This window comes from Typopeltis vanoorti, chromosome 3, assembly GCF_054136105.1.
Source record: "Typopeltis vanoorti isolate ZY-2024b chromosome 3, IOZ_Tvanoo_1.0, whole genome shotgun sequence".
NCBI lineage: Eukaryota > Metazoa > Arthropoda > Arachnida > Uropygi > Thelyphonidae > Typopeltis > Typopeltis vanoorti.
Genome location: NC_143551.1, coordinates 33,954,775 through 33,977,146, shown reverse-complemented (window position 1 = coordinate 33,977,146; position 22,372 = coordinate 33,954,775). Strand labels below are relative to the sequence as shown.

The following is a 22,372-nucleotide window of genomic DNA, read 5'->3' as shown; positions in this document are numbered from 1 at the left end:
GAAGAATTTTTGGCATTAGTCAGTGCAATCTCACCAAAAGTTGTAGGCATTAGTGAAACTTGGCTGTCAGCAGAAGATGTGGTCACTGGAATTGAATGTGATGGGTATTTTCAGGGAGGATAGAGAAGATAGAACACGGGAAGGAGTACTGTTGATGATAGCTGATGAGTTGCAGCCAAAGAAAGTAGTATATCAAGATGATAGACATGTGAATGATAGTACATTTGAGGAGTCTGGTGTGAAATAGTGACTAACGCAACCAAATATACAGTTGGTTGCTGCTATAGGCCAGGGGATATGTGGGTGATATTGAATTCATGCATCAGTAGATTAGTGCAAAGTTAGTGATAGCAATTGGAAGGAGGAAATATCACGTGGCAAAAAGGAAATGGAATTCATACATCTTCTATGAGATAATTACTTGAAACAGCACATAACTGAGGGAACATGAGGTGTGAGAGTGTTGGACATGGTCATTGGTTCAGAGGATATATGCATAAGTAAGGTGTTCTCGTTACCTCCAATTGGTGAGCGCGATCATGTGGTATTGATTTGGGAAGTTGCAAAATTTGTGGATTTCTCTCTTAAGAAGGGGTATATAGAGAACTACAGGTTAGGCGATTATAACAAGCTTCGGAGTGAGCTTGCAGCAGTCTCATGGCAGAATATATTGCAGGGGAAAGATGTTAGCAGTGCATGGGATAAAATCAGCAGGCATCTGAGGAAGGTAATATCAGACTGTGTCCCCATGGTCAGGAAGACAAACAAGGTAGGTGTTAGATGGATGAGTAGTAGTATCAAGCTTGATCTGCAAAAAAAGAAAATGTTATGGAGAATTTACAAGGAGAAAGGTGATCAGTACACCCATGAGCAGTACAAGGCTCAAGCTAGGAAGGTTTTCAGCATAGTAAGAAAAGCTAAATCAGATTATGAGAAGACATTAGCCAAGGAGATCAAGGGTAATCCCAAAGAGTTCTTCTGCTATGTGGCAAGTAAAAGGAAGAATGCCTTCGGAAGGATAACCTTAGTGGGTGCTGATAGTATCGAGGTGACCAACAATTCAGATGTAATAGTAGAGTTACTGAGTGATCATTTTTCAAAAGTCTATCACCCAAGTGAGAATATCTCTGTACCCATAGCAATAAAAAATGTGAGAATTGAAGTTAAGAAATCAGAAGTACTTAGTATATTGCAAAATTTAAATGCGAACACTGCTGTAGGTTTAGATGGAATATCAGCTTGAGTATTGCGTGAATGTGCAAAGGATGTGTCGATGCCTCTTACTTGGTTATTTAACTTAAGTTTGAACTCTGGTATGGTCCCTAGGGAATGGAAGGAAGGCAAAGTAGTTCCTTCGCATAAAGGTGGCTCTAAAACTGCGGTAGTTAATTACAGACCAATCATCATCTCGGGAGTGGTGGTAAAAGTATTGGAAAAGTTGGCTAAAGACAAAATTCAAAAATTGGTGGATCAGGATATGATACTCTATAGGGGCCAACATGGTTTTGTTAAAGGTCGATCCTGCCTTAGCAATTTATTAGCTTTTTATAATAGAATGACATCTGAGTTGGACAAAGGAAATGGCTACACGGTAGTACTTCAGGATTTTGCTAAGGCTTTTGACAGGATACCCCATGGAATACTGTTGCACAAATTGGAGCAGATGGGGATGGATACTAAATTGGTGATATGGATAGGAGAATGGCTCAGGGAGAGATACCAGAAGGTGGTGTATGGAGGAGCAGAGTCCAGAATGAGGCAGTTAACCAGTGGTATGCCTCAGGGCTCTGTGCTTGGGCCACTGTTGTTTAATTTGTACATAAATGATATAGGAAATGACTTAAAGGAAGATATTCAGTTGTTTGCTGATGATGCAAAGTGGGGTAGCGCAATAAAAAAATCAAGCTGATGTTGAAAGTTTGAAGGATGATTTAAATAAGCTGGTAAAATGGGCAAAAGGAAATGGAAGTCAGTTCAATGTGGAAAAGTGTAAAGTTATGCATTTTGGGATTAAAAGATTACCAGCTGTGTACTACATTGATGGAACGGTACTCTAAGAGATTGATGAGGCTAGGGACTTAGGGGTGTTGGTAGATAGGGAGATGAAGTTCAGGGGACACATTGCTAAGGTGTCCAAGATTGCACATAGGATTACTTGGTTATTGGGGAACATACTAACATCCAGAGATAAAGAGGTTATTATTCTCCTTTATAAAGTGTTGATACTTCCACATTTGGATTACTGTGCTCAGGTCTGGTCACCTGGATTCCTTGGAGATGAGGAGGTTGTGGAAAGGGTTCAGAGGGGAGAGTGACTAAGTTGGTGAGTGATGTAAAAAATTCTCCCTACATTGATAGATTGAGAGCTTGTGGGTTGCAGAGGATGGTTGATAGGTGGAAAAGAGGGAATATGATAGAAACATTTAAATTACTAAAAGGTTTTTATAAGATTGATGCAGGAGAAATGTTTCAGCCGTGTGATAGTGATGAAAGAACAAGAGGTCATCCCTGGAAATTAAGCAAAAGTGTGGTTAACAAGGATGCGAGAACGAAGTTTTTTGCCTGGAGGGTGGTGAATGAGTGGAATGCATTGCCTGACTCAGTTGTGAGTTCTTCATCTGTAAATGAATTCAAGAACAGATATGATAGATATTGTTTTGATAGTTTGGGTCTCCCACAATGAGTCTACTGACTCCATGGAGATACCCATAATAATAATATGAAATGGTACTTATGTTTTAAAATCCAATGAAAATTAATATGTAAGAGAATAATGCTGCTACTTGAATGCAGTATTCTAATTGTTGCAGTCAAGTATGACTATTTTCAATCTAATTTAGTAATATACTTAAATAGTATCAAAATTGAAAGGAAAAAAAATAAATAAATAAAATACACCTCCTTTATAGTCTCATACAGTTAAGATGTATTTCTGGTCATGAAATAAATTTGCTATCTCAAATCGATGATGAGTATTCATGAACAAAGAGATAATATTACATGAGTAATATTATCTCTTTGTCTCATGAGGAATGCTAAGAATTTGACACAATGCACCAATTGCACATCAGTTTAAAGGGCTCAAATGTGTCAGTATTAGTGACCGCACACTCAGGCTATTAAGGCGAATGTGATGCATTGTTTATGCGTTGAAAAGCATCCTCTTCATGAAGCATTAATATAGTGTTTAATTTTATTTTTAACCTTAGGCATCACCTGAAGCCAGAAAACAATTAAGGGAGTCTTAAAGGAATAAATGCAAAAATATAATATCGGTGAAATGGCTATTTTGTGGGTGTGCACCACACACCTCGAATATTCGCCCATGATGTGTGTGTGTGTGTTCCTGAAGATGACCGATTAATTTGAAATGGTTAAATTTTATTTTAATTTAATTAAGTTCTTAAACATGGAAGTTTGTCTCCACAATTATTCATAACAATTGCTGATCATGTAACCAGGAAAGAAAAACATTATTCATATAATAGCTATTATCTCTCTCTCTCTCTCCTCGAACACATTCACTGCTAAAGTAATCACAAAACTACCTCCTTTCTTTTAGTGTTATACAGTGGCCAGCATTCATTTTAGTAAAATTATGGAGACTACAACTGTGTTAGGAATAATTAGGAAACTCTCTAAGCCAAGCACCTTATCCTCATGCCTTTCCACAACTTCTACATTGTTCTCTCTCTCTTTCTATTATGCATTTAAAAATTTCTTCTACAGCTATCCTACAAAATCCCTTTAATAGCTTATGTTTCTAATAGGTCCCTTCCTTTCTGCCTATCAAGCAAACTTTGTAACTCCCAAACTTTAAATTTATCCTTATAGGAGGCATTCCACAAATCATCACCACTCCATATTTGCAGGAATCCCAGGTGAACAAAGCAAAGCCATATGATGAGGGATAATAACATGTGTGTGTATGTGTAGGCTTAGGTGCTGATTAGAATCCATATTAGATATTTAACAGAATACTTCATATGTCAAAGAGACATCTTCAGAGTTAGAATATAAATTATAACACACAACAGAAAGACAAATGGGATGTCATAATCTACTACTTGTACAGGATGATTAGCTGAAATAAGCATCCTGTACAAGAAGTAATAGGAAGCTTTCGTTGTAATGTGGAATGTTTTAAATCTCCATTCATTCCATTAAGCAGCCAACATAAACATAATAACTTCTTTATGCTTACCTATTAGCATTTTTTAAACAACCAAGTGTTTCTTTGACCTAGCTGTTAGTATTCTTTATGTGACTCCCACCCACAAAAGGTTGTAAACCTATTATACATTAGTACTATAGGTGGGCTAAGGATTTTTTTTCCTATTTTTTTAAAATTAATTTTAAACATAATCTGGAAACCTTGTTCTAGTAGTCAAAAATTCTTCTTACACATAAAGACAATCACAAACCTACAGCCTATTAACTGGGAGCAGATATGCTAATTATTCAGCCAACCAGGTCAGCAAAGTATGAGCTATTAACTTCAATTTCTGTCTACCATCACCCCCAAATACTTACCCTCATCAATTTCTTGAAGTTCCATCTATGTAACAGCTTCTTGCAAAAAGTGCAATAGCAATCATTATCTTGTCCAAATTCTCAGTCTATATAAATCATCCTGCAGAATCTCTAGATGAATTTTATTAATTATTGCTTTCCCAAATCATTACCATCATCAAATTCTTGATATATTGTACCCTCACAGGGTATTACGACAGTACTGCATGAAAAGTTTACATTATTATTAACTTCCTAACAACAATTTTCTCCAAATTAATCTGTTATCTATCAGGACTTTATCATTAGATTGTATATTTCAGTCCTCTAAGGCACTTAAGCTCTGGGTCTTTCTCTTACCATACTGGCAATAAACAATTCATTTGTTAACCTTTCTTCTCTCATTCTGTTACATAGCCATACTACCTTACATAAGCTCAACCCACACATTTATAAATGCTCACAATAACAAGTTCCTTCCTAATATCCTCATTTTTAATACAATTCTGCTGATCATATCTGTTCACTCCCTCCTACCTGTGGTTTCCAGTTTTCAATCAAGTGTTTTATTTCTAATCTAAAATTGAATGTTGTCATGTATTCAGCTAATTTAGTATTTTGACTAATTTTTCTCTCAAATTTTGATATCAGGCATAACACCACTTTCCTTCATAAATATGATCCATACAGATGATGAATAACAGTGTACACCTTTGCCTGACATCTGATTAAACATCAACCATCTTTCTGTATCTCTTTCAATTCTAACTGGCAAGACTACTACTCTGCTTACTAGAAGACTGCCTGAAGTGGCGTAAAAAAAAGCACTATGCTTGGGCTTCACTTGAAGAATTCATGTATAACCCTTAGCTCATTTATGGTACAAGTGTGTCATGTAATGACACACTTGTACCATAAATGAGCTAAGGGTTATACATGAATTCTTCAAGTGAAGCCTAAATTTAATGCAGACAGTATAGAAGTATTTTTGCCAATCATTCTTCCAATAAAAATGGATGGGTATAATCTTGTGCATCCTTTGGCATTAAATTCCTCCAGCCAGAGCAGAGTTACTGTAATATAGAATTTCAATATATTTTACATTTTTTGCTCTTGGAGAACAGTCTGAATGAAAACACATAAAACTGAGATGGCATATCAGAGTTTTGTACAAATGTGAAATACCAAATTTCAATCATAAAAAAAAAAAAAAAAATAATAATAAAAAACTGTCTGGCAACAGTCCTAGAATAATTTGTGTAAGAATGGACAAAAACAAATGTAATATACTTACACACAGAACTGGCACTAGGGTCTTTGCTGCCCGCATGCAATTTCTATCTAAGCACCTATGTAACGATCCGGGCGTGTGTGGTTCTTTTACGATAATAAAAATTTAAATTATTTGAAATTTCTTAAATAAATTTTGAAAGAACAGCCACACGTTGGTTCACTAAATGTAACGAACCGGTAGTGTTGACTACGCAGGATAATCGTTTGAATAATTTTTTGAATAATCGTGATTATTCAAAAAATTCTCAAAAGTTAAAGCAAATTTTGATAAAGCCACTTCGCTTTAATCATTGAAAATAATGATACAGGGATTATAGCCTTCTCACTGACCCGAATCGGTAATAAAATTAAAACGAATCTTAATTAAAGTTAAAATTTATTTGAACTAAAGTTTAAAAAATTCTTGCATTTTACAAGTTACTAAATTCTTAGAAACTTGTAAAAAATTTTTTAATAATTATTATAAATGGAACTATCTTTTAGGAAAATAAAAGAAACTCAACATAGATGAGAAAATAAGAAAAGAATTCAGAAATAATTAGAACATTTAATATAAGTATTCAAAAAATAACATCTTTACAGAATAATAGAAAATAAATTAAATTACATAAATATACTTGAAATTTTTTAAATTAAAATTTTAGGGTTTTTGATTTCATATTCACAAAATTCTCTGTGCACAGAAAATAGGGGACCCAAACTTGAATCCACATGTTTCCAGCTGAAGGGCAAGTGTTACACCATCTTTATGGACTTACTACAGAGGTATCACCTGGGAAGAGGGCAGGCAATGATGTAACTGCTTATCTAGACTTTTTTTCATGTTAAGCTAAAAGCTAATCATAGAGAAAACAGAAATTTTACTCTTGGAAATATGAGAATTTGCCTTCTGCAAAAGTCTCCATTACCAAATGAAGTGACAACACATGCAATTATGAACATGCCTTATGATTCTGGTAGATAGGCTTATATGTTGGTTACTCATCCCTATCATTATTATATTATTTTTGAAATAACAATGCATACTAAAATATTAATTATAAAAATTTTAATTAATTTTCTATATTTCAGCAATGTTACATTGCCATCATCAGGGATATATATATATATATATAAAAAAAAAAAAAAAAAAAAAAAAAAAAAAAAAAAAACATGGGGCAGTCTCATGCATCCAAATTTGTTGAGGTTTTAAAAGTTTTTCAAAGGGTGTCCAAAGCATGGTCAGCAAGTCCCGAGTTACTGTAATATAGCCACTAAAGACCCACCACAAGATACGCTAGAAGAGGGCCACTCTATTACACTGCAGCAAATACAAATATGAAAGGTTGTTCCTCGAATCTGCCTCAACCCTGAAAAACTTTTCAAACCTCAACAAATGAGACTGCCCCAAATTTGGAGAGCATTAATACTCAGATCTTCAGCCCAACGGCCAAGACTACCCAATTTAGCCTACTAAGGGATGCCATTTATGGCTCCAGGTCCGACTTTGGTTGCCTTTCTTCAGTCTCATTTTCCCAGTGTTAGTGCCTGTATGCACAGATCATTGTTTTATGTGATTTCTGATGATGACAATGTAACGTTGCCAAAAGAAAGTATTAATTAAAGTTTTTATAATTAATATTTTAATATACACTGTTATTTCCAAAAATAAAAATAAAAAATAGTTATGCCTTATGATTACAGTGGACTTTGATAAGTTAAACAAACCAAACAACCCATTTCTTACACATTTAGTAATGACTTAATAAATAAAAATTCAAACTGTCATACAAAATAAAAATATACATTTGTTAAACATACCTAAAAAACAGGTATACATGAATTTTGTGAACAGGTATACAAGCTTATCCAATAAGCACTTTATACCTATCAAATCATAAATATCTATTAAAGTAAATTAATATATTACAATGAAATTACTTTTTCCAGATGTCATCTTCCTTTAGATTAGTTCCAAAAAATATTAGGAGTGGAACACCAATGAGAAGAGCAACACAACCACTCAGAAGGCCACATATGGTGCAACCTACCATGAAGCGAAATGGTTGACTTAGAGGTTTCATGAACTTCCTTAATCGCAAAGTGATTGGCATGATGACAGGAAGGTTCCATGAGATTACAAGACTATTAATAGTAAAAGAAGTGAATTCTCCAAGCTTCTGAAAGACAATGAAACTAATATTAAGATCACAGTTATGAAATAATTCATAAAAATTATATATTTGTCAAGTGTACACTTTTATGACTACTTTCATGTCCACACACTGAAAGTTTCATAAGAATCTTCGAGTAGTGTCTTCAGGTGTTTTGTTTGTTTTAGTAATACCAAGTATGCTATGATTGTGCCTATTTTCAATTCTGACGATATGTTTGCTCTAATAGTTGACCTTTTTACCGACTCACTTTTTGCCATTCAGTGATAAAAAGAGGAGAGAGACCTTGTTTAAAGGCTACAGCAGGAATGATGCTCTATTATTTTGTACCATCATTTTGTTTTTATGTCAGTACAGCATACAATTTAGTTAATCTAAACCAGTGTTTCTCATTTCTCAATCTTTCTTTAGTAATACTCCCCCTCCCCAAAGGACTTTCTTTTCGTTAGTCAATTTTTTTCCCAATCACCTCCTATATATTCCTACACCAATATATTATTTTCATAAATGTTTACCGCGCTTTTTTTTTCACTGTTTCCATTATGAAATCACTATATTAATGGAGGACTATGCAAGGCTAGCGATATTCTCATTCCTATTGGATGCAACAGGAATGAGAAAATCATCATATATGAAAAATGGTGATAAAAACAGCAATGAATATATTGCTTATGAATCATATCCTATGTAAACTGCTCAGAAGGATATTCTGTTATTTATTCACTATTTCAACAATTAAGTGTATTTTCCTCATTTGTTATGCAATTACATGTAATGACAAATTATCTTTTGTCTGGCAGTGTTACACTGCTGGCTGGTGTGATTCCTAATATTTTTTATTTTTATTTTTTTGTACCAAAAACTAATTTTCATTTCTACTAAGAAAAACACTGATCTAAACTCTTCTAATTGCTTGAATTTTTATTTTTTTAAATGTGATTTTCAACAAACAAAGGGTGTAAACCTACAGTACATTAGTAAAGTGAGTGGACTTAAGGTTTATGATTATTATTTTATATTTTTTAATAATTTTTTTATATAGCCTGAAAACTTTGCTCTAGAGACTAAACCTCAAACTGTTTTTTAAAGCAATTAAGGCTTATGATTAAAGTGCTTCTAACAATGACTATACAACAAGTACATGCAATTTGAAAGCAGGAGTTTGAACTAAAGCTCTGAACCAAAAGTACAAAAAGTGAGTCACATGACCTAACATAATTATCATTTGTTTAAGAAAATCAGCTTGGAAAATAAGAATGATCACTAGAGAAAATTAAAGAAATGTATTATATTATTATTACAAGCTTCCATGGAAGTCTGATAAACTTCCCATGCATAGTCTAACTTAACCTGTAAGATGTCTAAAATATTTCATCAAACATATTCACAACTCACACATCCATTGGCAATCTTCTCTACTCACCACACTTTTAAAATATGATCTCCATCTCCCTGAATTATTCCCTGCACACCTTAACTGATAAAATTTTCTTACTAACTTCATATTCCTGACATGATATGTATCCTCGAGGAGTGTACAGGATATTATAATAGTAGTACTACATGAAAAACTTACATCATTACTATCAATAATTTTCCTCCAAATCGATCTGTTATCTGTCACGACTCCAACATTATCAGATCTTATATTTCTGTCTTCTAAGGCATTTTTAACTGTACCAAGTCCATCTATATGAGGACAGGATCAGGAGTTTGGAATGCTGGCTATGAAAAGAGGTTGAAGAAATGTGGATTGCAGAGTTTGGTGGATAGGAGGAAGAGAGGTGATATGATAGAGACATTTAAGATAGCAAGGGAAGTTTATCAGGTTAATCCAGAGGGGATTATAAAAAAAGTAGAAGGTGAGAGGGGAGAACCAGAGGTCATTCCTGAAAGTTATGTAAAAGTGTGGTGAAGAGGGGTGTGAGGATTAGATTTTTTACATGGAGAATTTTCAGTGAGTGGAACACATTACCAGAATGTTGAAAGTTTATTTTTCACTTGGTTAGACTATAATAAATTTAGTTTAATCCATTATTCAATTTCATAAATCTTTAACAATTGATATCCATATTTCATGGCTGTGTAAAGTTCTACAGAAGCCCAAACACCAGTGACTGCTCTCAAATTGTCAGTATGTTCACATATTCGAACTCTGCATCTTTTCAGCACAAGTTCGACACAGGGGAAAAACAAGCTTGCCGTGGGTCCTTAAAGGGAGTACAGAGTGGAATAGATTACCAGGGGGCGAGCACTTTTGCCCGTATGATTCCAAAGTAACAATCGATTTCAAAAGAAAAGTTCTCTGTTATTATTTGAGGATGTTTCTTCGGATACCTCATTTTTTTATTGACAAAAGGATAGAGAGAGTTGAAATCGACATACATGATTTTTTCGTCGTCTGTGGTTTTGAAATATAAGCGTGTTGCATCTGTTCTTCCTCCATACAAAGCATCGCGAGATGAAATAAAGAGAGGAAAACTGTCTTCATCCTCACAAAATGAACGGAAAACAGGATCACATTTCTTAAGTTCTTGTAGCTCACATTCCCAAATTTCATGATATGTATAATCTGGAAGAGCTTGTTTAATTGTAGATGTGCGATCAAGTGTCTTTTCATAAATTTGCATGTTCGTATTGTCTTTATAAAGGGGATGTAAAACTCGTGGATTACAGCATTTTGGATGAGCATGAGAAATGGCATCGATGCAAAAACGACCTACTTTGTATTCTCCTTGCGGTGAATCACACATCTGTAAAGACACATCATATTTTTTTTGGTAATACTGGAAATAAATTCTAGCAAGTCTACTTTGGTTTTCCCTGAATCGGTATCACACCTAGCGTTCCTGGTTTTAAGAAATAAGTCTTGAAGACTGAAAAAGAATTGAGGTAACGTGAAACTGTATTCGAAGGGGTCCAACTGAACTGTTTGTAGCAATAGTTGACGAAATTTTTCATAACTTTTTCTTAGTATACTCACGTCGGATTGACAGTATGATACCAGTTCGTGTTTGAGATCAAATATGTTCCACTTTGCATTTGTGTACCATTCCTCAAATTCCTGACATTCTGTAAGTTTCATATTCTCTGGTCTATAGACCTTAATTTCGGGAATCGATCCTATATAATCAAGATTTTCATGACAAACAAACCAGTAAGGAAAATATCCTTTCCTCACACTGTTTTCCAAACCAAAGGTTCTGGGAAGGATTCGTAAACTGGTTCCTAGAAAATTCATACTGTCTATGAATCTGATTTGAGGTCCTGGAATTGTCATAATGAGCATTTTACACCCCCCCTCATCATTACGCCTGTAGTAACTGTTGTGCATGTAGTTCTTGAAGAATTAGATAGGAATCGTATGAACCTGCATTGTGAGCTATACAACACGTGTTTTCAAATAAAAGATCTGTCACAGGGTCCGATGATAGCAACCAAGAAATAAAATCAGATGCACGTCTCTCCAAAAAATACTTTTTCAAAAAATTCACCATCATGCTTCTCTTGAAATTGTACTATACATAGAATGGGTTTATGTTCATCTGATATTATGCTTTCAAAATCGTAATACAGACGTCTGTAATGTTTTCGTTCTTTTGAACGTTTTTCTTCTGCAGGTGTCAAAACATAACATTTGTCTGTATGTAAATGTCCACAGTCTGCACATCGAACCTTGCATGTATGGATCTTCCTCTCGAAAGCCGTCGAACATTCTTCACATCTCTCTAGAAAACCACATACTGTAGCTTTTATGATTCTCAAAACACTTTCCTGTATAAAAATATGAACGACAGTCGAGGTATTTTACCATGTTAACAGAACTCTTACATCCTTTGGTCCGACATCTATGACAAATATCTGAGCATGCGTGAAAGGATACTACTTTATTGAAGGTGCGTAGGCATCTGGGATAAAAGTGATTACGACAGAAAAATCCAGGAATGGAAACAATAATGTCAGTGATGTTTCGTATATAACAGACTCACTTTCTTTTCTCTCACGTGGGGACCTCTGTATATAATTTGGAAATTGCTTTCGACAGAATACACAATAATTTGGTAATCACTGTCTAAAAGTCTTTGAAATAATATTAATGCATTTATAGAACCATCACCTGCAGTAACATTTGCTTTCTTACATAACTGTCTTGCCTTCTGTCTTTGTAGTTTCTCATCAAAAGGGATGCCTTGTTTATGACAAAAACTCCTATCTGCATAACTAGAACCAACTACTATGGCAATCAATAGGCATAGTCCTTCTGTATTCCATATTCTTCTAATGGAGTGTTTCTTTCTAAAATACATGTCAAGGTCTATTTTAGCTCTCTTATAGGGTCCTTTCATTCGTCCTTTACCATCAGGAATAAACATTATAATTATTTCTAGGGTGAAGTTACTTAAAAAGGACTTATTCGATTGGGCTATCTTCTCTATCGCCTGCAATAAATGTTTTATAGAGAAATCATCTGCAGACATTGGAGGTAAATTAACAGAGTGCGTTAAGCTATCACTTAACATGGCAAAACGAATTTTGTTAAATTCTGGAACTTCTTGTCTAACATAGTCAAACAAATGGGTAAATATTTCTTCCAGTTGTGTTATTACTTTAGGATCACAAGTTTTAAATTCACACAATTTCACAGTCATCGAAGTAAATTGCATTTGATACTTTTGAGAGAACCGCTGTATTTTCCTTGAGATGATGAAATATTCTTCTTCTGTAATAAAAAAAAAAAGAGTAAAAATTAGAACCATAATGGTTTGATTGGTGCCTCAAAACAAGGATCACTCATCGATGGAAATAGAATATTTTGATATTTAATGATCCCTCTAAATAACTTTAAATCATTTACACATACATTCCAACTTCTCCAGTCTGGCTTTTTAAGTGTAAAATATGGTTCAGGTTGATTTTCTGTTCTCTTGTCACTAACTGTTATTCTCCAATCTATGGGAAACCTTTGCGTGCTTCCTATAGGTTCTGTATTAGCTCTCTCAGCTTCATCTAAAATTGCATTGTACATAGGATAATTTGACTGAATCTCAGTTTGCTTTAGGGATAAAAAAACCCATTAATGATAGTGTTTTAAGAAAATCCATAAAATCAAATATTTCTCTAAAAGGAAGCTTGCATATGGATAAATCGGGGAGCAGGATTTTTTCCGAGCAAAAAGAGGTTAGAAATAAATAACAAAACATGTCTGATATCTTCCTGTTAATACACATGGTAAAATTTACATCTAACTCCCCTGCTAAGCAGACAGCCTTAAGAATATAAGGTTTTAATAAAGATATAGGTAAAAGCCATGTCGAGTGATCATTACTGTCAAAATGATTTCTAAAAAAATGCACTAGAAACCAAAACCAAGTTACTCCTTCTGAACAATCTATATGGACATACACTCCTCACATGTCTGACATCTTAATGTACTGGCTGCAGAAAAATCAGCAAGATTTCCTAGAGTAATGGGTTTGTCAAACATTAATGGTTGCTTCTTGATGAAATTCATGAACCAAAATGAAAACATATCGAACTCTGTTTGTAAAAATGAAGCTGGTATGTTTTTATTGATAGATAATAAACTAAATGCTTGTAGTACACCAATTTCACAGTTACGCATGTGTAATAATCAATTCTTTAATTGTATGTGCGTGTGAATTGTAAGGTAATTCTGGGGGATAAGGATCGTTACCCCCTTTGCAATTAAAATAAAAGATGACTTCCTGATCTCTGATTTGTGGTGCACGAATGTTATATACAGAGCTGTGTTAAACCATCATCGAATGAAGATGCATCACAACAGCAGATAGCTAAAAAATAAATAAAAAGGTATCAGAAATACACTCCCTCTAGTTTAAATTAAAACTATTAATTAACAGTCTATTTGAACATAAAAAAGCAAAAGGAGATTATTAATTCATAAATTTTTCTTGCATTAGAAATCGCATGGGAAGGAAACATTGTTAAAAAAGGGAGAGAAATCAAATATTTTAATAGAATTCTTACCATTTTTCTTGGTGGAATCATCAATTCTTGTAGAAGAGCTTGCTTCCATTTTTTAAAAATACTTGTCAAATGAAACAGTCACGAACGGTTAGACTAAGTAACTAACGATATTAGTCCTCTGACTGTCCGCGCGGTCAGCCTAGTGGCTTTGCGCTTCGTAACCATATGCCTGGGAAAGGAGTGTCCTAGGTTCGATTCCCGTCAACGACGTGAGGAGCTTAAGGATCTTCCTCAGCCATAGCCAAGTTAGCCGGTCTTCGGTGTGGACAGCAGGGTTTTTTCCGCCAGTTTATCTGGTGTTTTTCATCCCGCAAGCAGGCAAACTGGTCTGAGGACACACGGATTACAGTCAGGAATACTGACCCAGCCATAGGTCTGATTTGTCAGCCTATGCTGGTTCTGGAGCCCAGATAAAATTTGGGGGGACTAGATGGTACTGTGAATGCCCGTAAAAAGGGAGAACGCAGTATCATCACACGAAATTTATTTTATTTATAGTCCTCTGACTTATATACAAAATGTATTACCTGAGGGTTCCATAACTGATTGCAAAAAATTATCACTTGAGTACGCTTTCAGAAGAACTGTGTTGTTGTTTATTGATACATGACTGATATCAGTCCTCTTGAGTTATACACAAAATGTGTTACCTGTGGATATCTTACCCTAAAAGCTTTTCAAAGGTCGTTGTAGAGTGGGAAACTGATACACAGGACCTCTGAACCCAGAATCCGTACAAGCAAAAAGATTCCAGTAATGAATTTGACTAAAAGTTCGTAAACAACATTATCTCCATACAAAATAATTCATTCACTACAGATATTTTACTCTAAAAGCTTTCAAAAGAACTATGCCGTTGATATCGTTACATGGTCTAGGTAGAATATTAACCTGAAACAAAGTGAGGGGAAAACACATACATAACCCCGACTCTGGTCAAAAACAAGCCAAGGATTTAATTACTTTTTGATAAGGGGAGGAATTAAAATTACAATAGAAAAGATGGTGAAAAAAACGATCAACGTCACATCAGCTGATCTCAAAAGACCAATCACAAACCAGTTCAGACCGTTTCAGGGGATGATGTCATATCAACACAGGCTCAAAGCGTGACCCTATATGACCTAATTAAAACATTGCCATCGGCAATTAAAATTACACCATGTACATACAATACTACTGTTATCTATATGGATCACATTATGAAGGAAAATGGTTTAAACCTGTTATCAAAATTGGAGATGTTAATCTCAGTTCTTTGCTTTATGAAGATGATGTCATACTTTTAAATAAATCCAGTACAAGTTTGCAAGATTCCCTGACTAAATTGCATAACTGTTGTAATAAATTTGATATGAAAATCAGCAATAACAAGACAAAGACAATGCAAATAGGCAGAAACATTGAAAATATGAACTGCATCATGAATGGAGGACCTATCGAACAAGTAAAATATTTCAATTATTTAAATAATATAATATATATTTAAATAATAAATGTATATGGAATAAGAGAGAAATTAGAAATTTAGTCAAAACTCTAAATTAGTTGTATACAAGACAGTATTCAAACCAATTTTAACTTATGGATCTGAGAGCTGGGTTAGAAATAAAACACTTGACCAAAGGCTAGAGACTTCAAATATGATTGTCCTGAGAAAGTTAGGGGTGTGAAGTGATGTTATCAATGGTGCTATCATATTAAAATTGAGGATATTAGGAAAGAACTTAACATTGTTACCATCCAGGAATGTGTTAGCAGAGCTAATCTCAGGTGGTATGGTCACTTAAACAGAATGGGAGAGGAAAGATTAGCAAAACAAGTGTTTTCTGCCAGGTTGGTAGGAAAGAGACGCAAAGGAAGACCAAGATATATTATTATTATTATTGTTATTATAATACCCTCCATCATACAGGTTCATTCAACTGACAACATATTTATCATATAGAATCTTAAAATCCTTAACATTCCTTGCATTAACAACACATTCTGGTAATGTAATAAATTTAGTTTAATCATATTTATTAGGGGTTTTATACATATTTATTAGGAGTTTTGAAAAAACCAGGTAAAAAGGAAAGAAAACATTTATCACCTGAATACGGACAACTACATCTGTGGTTAAAGATTTCCCTTTTATTAAAAATAAGAAATGGATGTCATACTAAAAAAAACTATGTACCTATTATAAATATTTATTTATTTATTTATATTTATTTATTTATATATATATATATATATATATATATATATATATATATATATATATATATATATATATATATATATAAGTATTATCTACATTGTATGTCTAGTATGTTTGTAATAAATATTTGATGTCTTATTATGTTTTCTTTGTTTATTACAAACTAATCACTAGTTACACATAATCAGTTAACAGTCTTTTATTTTGACAATAATGTATACATTACATTAACATGAATAACACTAATAAATCATTATAATGCTGAGAAGTAGAATACACCTGATATAATCTTTTATCCACATTAAAACCTCTAGTCAGTAACTTACAAAAAAATACACAGTACAAACCACAAGTATCGCTACCATTTGGCTGAATCTGAGAGACACATTTTCACAAAATCTGTTGAAGAATTCAAGAAATGTCTTGCCTGGCTTACTTCCAAAAGAACAGAAAAATATCCCTTACTTTTTCTCTTTGATGCTTACGACTACCCAGTGATGCCCAGGTAAATAAGACTCATCCGTATTATAAATGGCTGTGAAATTCCCCTCTATATTTTTAGGAAGATAATCTTTCGGTAACACGTGTATCCCTTTAGTAAAATTATCTAAAGATAATAATTGTTCCAAATCTAACGTATTCATTATTTACATCGAGTAATCAAAAATAATGTCATGCTGGTGTGAGATCTCCAATAAACTTTCGAACTCTGACAATAGAATAACAGTGACGTTTTGTGTTAAGGGTTTGGCAAATTTTATACTCAATGAAAGATTACCGTCGTGGACTAGGGTAAAGGCTTCACTATCAGACTGTTCGCTTGGGGTCAGATCAATTGCATAAAGTGAATAACCCTTTGCATACTCATTCAGTTTAATATCCAGCCCGCGATCCTCAAAAGTCACCTTCATCGCGTTGATTAATGAATAATATTCCCTCGTATAAACGTTAATGTTGAAACACGGTGAGAATGGACGACTAGGAATTTGTGTTGTCGATTCTTCTTCTTCTTCGTCTATGATCTCTTATGCTTTTAAGCGTCGAGATTTTGCCAAAAAGATTTCCATGCCATCCTGTCCAAGGTTTGTTGTTTTGCTTCTTTCCAGTTAATTCCCTTCTTTTCCAATTTTTCTTTAATTTCCTTTTGCCAACCTTTCCTGGGTCTGCCTATGTATCTTTTTCCTATTTTCTGGCTTTCATATACAGTTTTTGCTATTCTTCCTTCTTCCATTCGATTGAGATGTCCAAACCATCTCATTTGGGCTTGTGTTATGAATTGATTCAGAGGTGCAACTTGAAGGCTGTCTCTTATGGTTTGATTTCTTATTCGGTCTAGTCTTGTTTTTTGTGCCACTTTCCTGAGATATTTCATTTTAATTGTTTGTAGTTTATTTGTGTTTCTTGTTGTTAAACACCAAGACTCACAACTGTATGTTAATGTTGGTAGAAACACTGAACGGTACACTGCCATTTTGGTATTTTGGGTGACTTCTTTCTTGTCTAGGAGTGGGCCTTTCATTGCATCGAATAGCTTTGTTCCCCCCTCTTATCTTGTTGTTAATTTCTGTGTCTAGTCTACCATCTTCTTGTATATATGATCCCAAGTATTTAAAGGAGTGGATTTGTTCCAGTTGGTGATTCTCTATTTTTATTATGTGTTTTTGTTGGTTTCTAGATATGATCATTGTTTTAGTTTTATTTATATTTATGGTCATATTCCTTTTCTTTGTTTCTTCATACCAAATGTTGATATTGTACTGCAGATCTTCAGCTGTATTTGCTAGAATCACTACATCATCTGCAAAAGCCATATGTGAAATCCTGGTTTCTTTCAGTTTCCTGTATCCTAAGTGGAACTTTTTTGTTTTTGTTTGGCATGCCTTTAAAATTTCATCCATTACTACGATGAAGAGAAGAGAGCTGAGGATACAGCCTTGCCTCACTCCTACATTTGTTTCAAATTCTTTTGACCTATTATTACAGGTTCTTACATAATTTCTATTACTTTTGTAGAGGCTTTGTATGGCTGCTATTAAGTTATCTTGTTTTTCTTTAATGTTTGCCATATTAAGTGTCTGGGAACTCGGTCAAAGGCCTTTTCAAAATCTATAAAACATGAATGTAGTTGTTTTCCATATTCCAATGTTTTCTCTGATATTTGTCTAAGACTGAAGATAAGATCCTGTGTGCTTCTATTTTTTCGAAAGCCATATTACATTTCATCCAGTGTGTCCTCTATTTGATTCCTAAGCCTGCTTCTAAAATGCGGGTATATAATTTTCCTGGAACGCTTAAAAGCGAAATTCCTCTATGGTTTTCACATTTACGGTTGTCTCCTTTCTTAAATATAGAGATTATTATAGCTACTTCCCAGTCTTTGGGAATAATTTTCTTTTTCCATACAACATTGAATAGGTGTAAAAGAAATTTTATGGCTTTCGTTCCTAAATTCTTTACCATTTCTGGTGTTATTTGGTCATGGCCTGCTGATTTGCCCAGTTTTATTTTATTTATTGCTGCTAACAGTTCATTTGCATGAATTTCTTCTCTGATCTTTTATTTTGCTTGTGTGTCTTGCTCTTAGGGTTCTATTTTTTCCGTGTCCTGCATCTTCCAATAATTCTTGAAAGTACTGTTTCCATCTTTCCATGATGTCTTCGGATTTTTTGTGAGTAACTTTCCATCCTTATTTTTGATAAACTTTATGGGCCATTCTTTCTCTGCCTTCATTCTTCTTAAAACATTATAGAAGAGTTTTTGGTTTCCTTTAAAATTTTGTTCTAAAGTATGTCCGAAGTCTTCCCAGCATTTTCTTTTCTCTGCTTTCACTAAGGTTTTAACGTTATTTCTTTGGTTGTTGTATAGTTCTCTATCAACCTGCAGCTTTGATGTTATATACCTCTTCCATAATTGCTTTTTCTTTTTAATTTCTTCTTTTAGTTCTTCAGTCCACCAGGGTGTTTTATGTTTCTTCTGTTTATTATTTAATGATACACCACAAATTTCTTTGCTTGTTTCTAGAAGGGTTTTGAACCTGTACCATAGGTTTTCTACATCTTGGTCTTCATATATCTCTTTTTCTACTTCTTTCATCTTCTCTTCTATTTTACTTTTATACTCAATGGCTGTTTCTTCTTTCTTTAGTTTGTAGTTCTTTATCTTAACATTTATTTCCTTGCTACTTTTTTCTACATTTTTCAACTTTTATTTTATGGATTGTTTCCAATACTAATAAGTAGTGGTCACTGCCTATTTCAGGACGTCTGTAGACTCTTGCATTTTTTGTATACTTCCAGTACGATCTGCTTATGATGGCGTAGTCGATTATAGATTTTTTGTTTCTATTGGGCTCTTCCCTGGTAAACTTATGGATTTCTTTATGCTTGAACATAGTATTCATTATTACTAAATTATTTGTAAGGCACAGATTTATTATTCTTTCTCCATTATTATTCCAGGTTATTTCTCCTTGTGATCCCTACACTTGTTTCGTTTCTTCATCTACTTGATTCCCTACCCGGCCATTAAGGTCTCCTAGTAGTATGATATGCTACTTGAACTTCTTCAATTGTTTTTTGTAAGAGTTCGAAGAATTCATCTTTAATTTCTTTATTGGCATTGTTGTTTGGGCCATATGCAACAATTACAGTGAATACTTGGTTGTCTCATTTAAAATCTATAGTAATTGTCAACAACCTTTCGTTTATTAGTTGCCATTTAGTAATATATTCTTTGAGATCTGGTTTAATTATGCAAGCTACCCCTTGTTTTCCCCATTCTCTTGGGTTTACCCCTGAATAGAAATGTATATACCCATCATTCATTTTCTGGCAGCCTTGACCTTTCTTTTTTGTTTCTGTGACTGCTAGCAAATCCAATCTTGATTTTTTAAATTCATCTATTAATTCGTTTTCTTTTCCATGTAGACTTTTAACGTTCCATGTTCCGTATCTCATGTACCTTTTTCTCGCTTTGTCATTAACCATTTAGGCAGTTCGGCTATCTCTTTGTTATTTCTTTTAATGAGTGAAATTTTAAGGTGTGCAGGCGATTAGCCTTCAGTACCCGAGTCTGGTGGTGGGGTTGCCACCTTCGAGGCCCCCAGACCGGCCTATGAGAGAAGTGCTATCCTGTTGGTCAGCAGGAGGTATTTTATTTCACTCCTACCCTTCATAGTAAACTATGACGAGCATTCCCTGATCCGCCACCAGGGGAAGCGCCCGATGGGGGTTACATATGTCCCCACACGGGGTGTTGTCGAGTTGAAAGCATAAAAAGTTCAAATCAAAATTTTGAAAACAGTATGGATTTTTGCTATAACTCCCATTAAATGCATTAGAACTAACTAATCCTAACACAATTCTTCTCGGATTTTTTCCCAGAAATAAATGATCGCGAGTAACACTCAAAGTCCTTTGTTTATTGAAAATGTTTTGACTTCTGTATGTACCAAGGGATATTTGGCTGTTGCTTTTTGTAAAACATTGGCATGTGCTAGAAAAATCAAAGGTGAAATCTTAGCTTTTCGCACAAATAACGTTGCCTCTTCAAAAACAATTTTGTAGTTTGGTTTAGCTTCAGTAGAAATCAAGGCAAATTCAGTTTTTTCCCTTATAAGTCGTAACCTTAGACCAACTTGATTAATTAAATATCGTGTTTGGCTAAACAAATTGAGATGCAGACCTCCAATCATTTCTATTGTTGAGCTTTTTTCCGTTAAGTTTTTGTCTTTGTTGTAATCCAGATGACGAAGTCGTTGTGTTATTCTCTAGAAAGTTTACACCAGAAGGATCGTTTTCTTTGTAAAACGTTTCATAAGTCATATGAGTTCTCTTTGCATCAGATCCATAGTTCAATAAACTTTCCAAAAAGGCACGATATCCATAACAGTTATTACTAGAACTTATTAGCGTGTCTCCTAAAAATAAATCCACTTGTGAAAATAAAGAGTGTAGAAATAAGTTCGTAGGAGCGACTTTAGCATTCTCCGATAGAGACGAACCATCAGCATTCACAATCTTAACACGTAAACACAAAACTGATTTCGACAAATCCAGGTAATGCTGGCCGCCACTTACAAAAAATTCTAATGGCCCAGTTTCGAGACTCGAAAGGGGATGATATGCTGCATACAAACTCTTCTCGTGTGAATAGTCAGTTGGCGGTACACAAAAATATCGAGCTCTGAACCCACACACTCTGAAGACATTTTTTTAATAGAATATATCGCAGGTCGTGTTCTCTCAACAAAGACGTTTATTCTTTCTGCAAGGTCGCTTTATACCAGATCCCAGTTGTTTTTCCAAATATTCCTTCGACTGATTAAATAAATCTACACCTGCCTCTTGCGCTCGGCTGACCAGACACTACATCTATTATTTGTTGTCCTGTTTTCATTGCTTGTTTTGAAAGAGCACGTGCCGCTGGTTTAACGAAAGGGGTCACAAACCTGAACACACTTTTAAACAAACCCTCTACCCCCCCCCTCCACGTTGGAAAGTAGGACCCTTGAACATGTTCGAGTTTATTCCTAATCCTGCTTGATTCCTATATTATTCTAAGTAGCTCATCTTCATTTTTTTGAAGTGGAGTTTAATCACCTACTTCCCAGAATGAAATAAGAGAGGTTCCCCAGTGTCTGATCTTAAATCAATTTCTACGATTTGAAAATTTGTTGTAGACATCGGAAAGTAATCTATCTTGTTGTATATTTTAGAAATAATATCACTTCTGTCATAAGTAGCAGGAATTATTCTGAGCAGAGGTGCATAAACATCACCTACGACATGCGGAGACACCAGATTGCAATAACAATATATTCCGTAAACTCCCTTCCTTATGTCAATTATGTACTTTCCTTTGACTTCTCTAGACAGTGGATGACTGATTTGAGATTCGTCCATCCCTAGTAATCTAGCAAGTCCCAAATCAGCTTTAGGAAATCGAAGACTAGCATTATCGGGAATAATTATTTTAACTTTACCATCTGCTTCTTGTTGAAACGTAAGTATTCAACAAATTGAGGGGGGTAGGATAATATCCGGGCGTAACAGAAACCTTTTTTGTCTCAATTTTTCCAATTCTCGTTACTTTACGTATGTGAAAAGGCATATTGTAGGTGCTTTTTAAGTTCAGTTATAGCACTAGGCATCGTGATTGTTCCTGGTCCTTTCCAACCGGTGTAAGCCTCTCCAGAAGG

General features: G+C 34.4%; 1 protein-coding gene across 3 annotated transcripts in view; it reads right to left on the bottom strand.

Annotated features, from left to right (window-relative positions):
- LOC150108029 (uncharacterized) overlaps positions 1–22,372 on the bottom strand; it is a 73,689-nt gene that overhangs the window by 26,729 nt on the left and 24,588 nt on the right. Inside the window, exon 2 of one of the 3 annotated variants that reach the window (XM_090390582.1) lies at positions 7,726–7,964. In XM_090390582.1, the coding sequence (XP_090246708.1) occupies positions 7,726–7,898 (173 nt within the window). In that variant the 5' untranslated portion in view covers positions 7,899–7,964. The remainder of the gene's footprint in view (positions 1–7,725; positions 7,965–22,372) is intronic. The other 2 variants (XM_090390583.1, XM_090390585.1) reach the window with 2 other exon arrangements.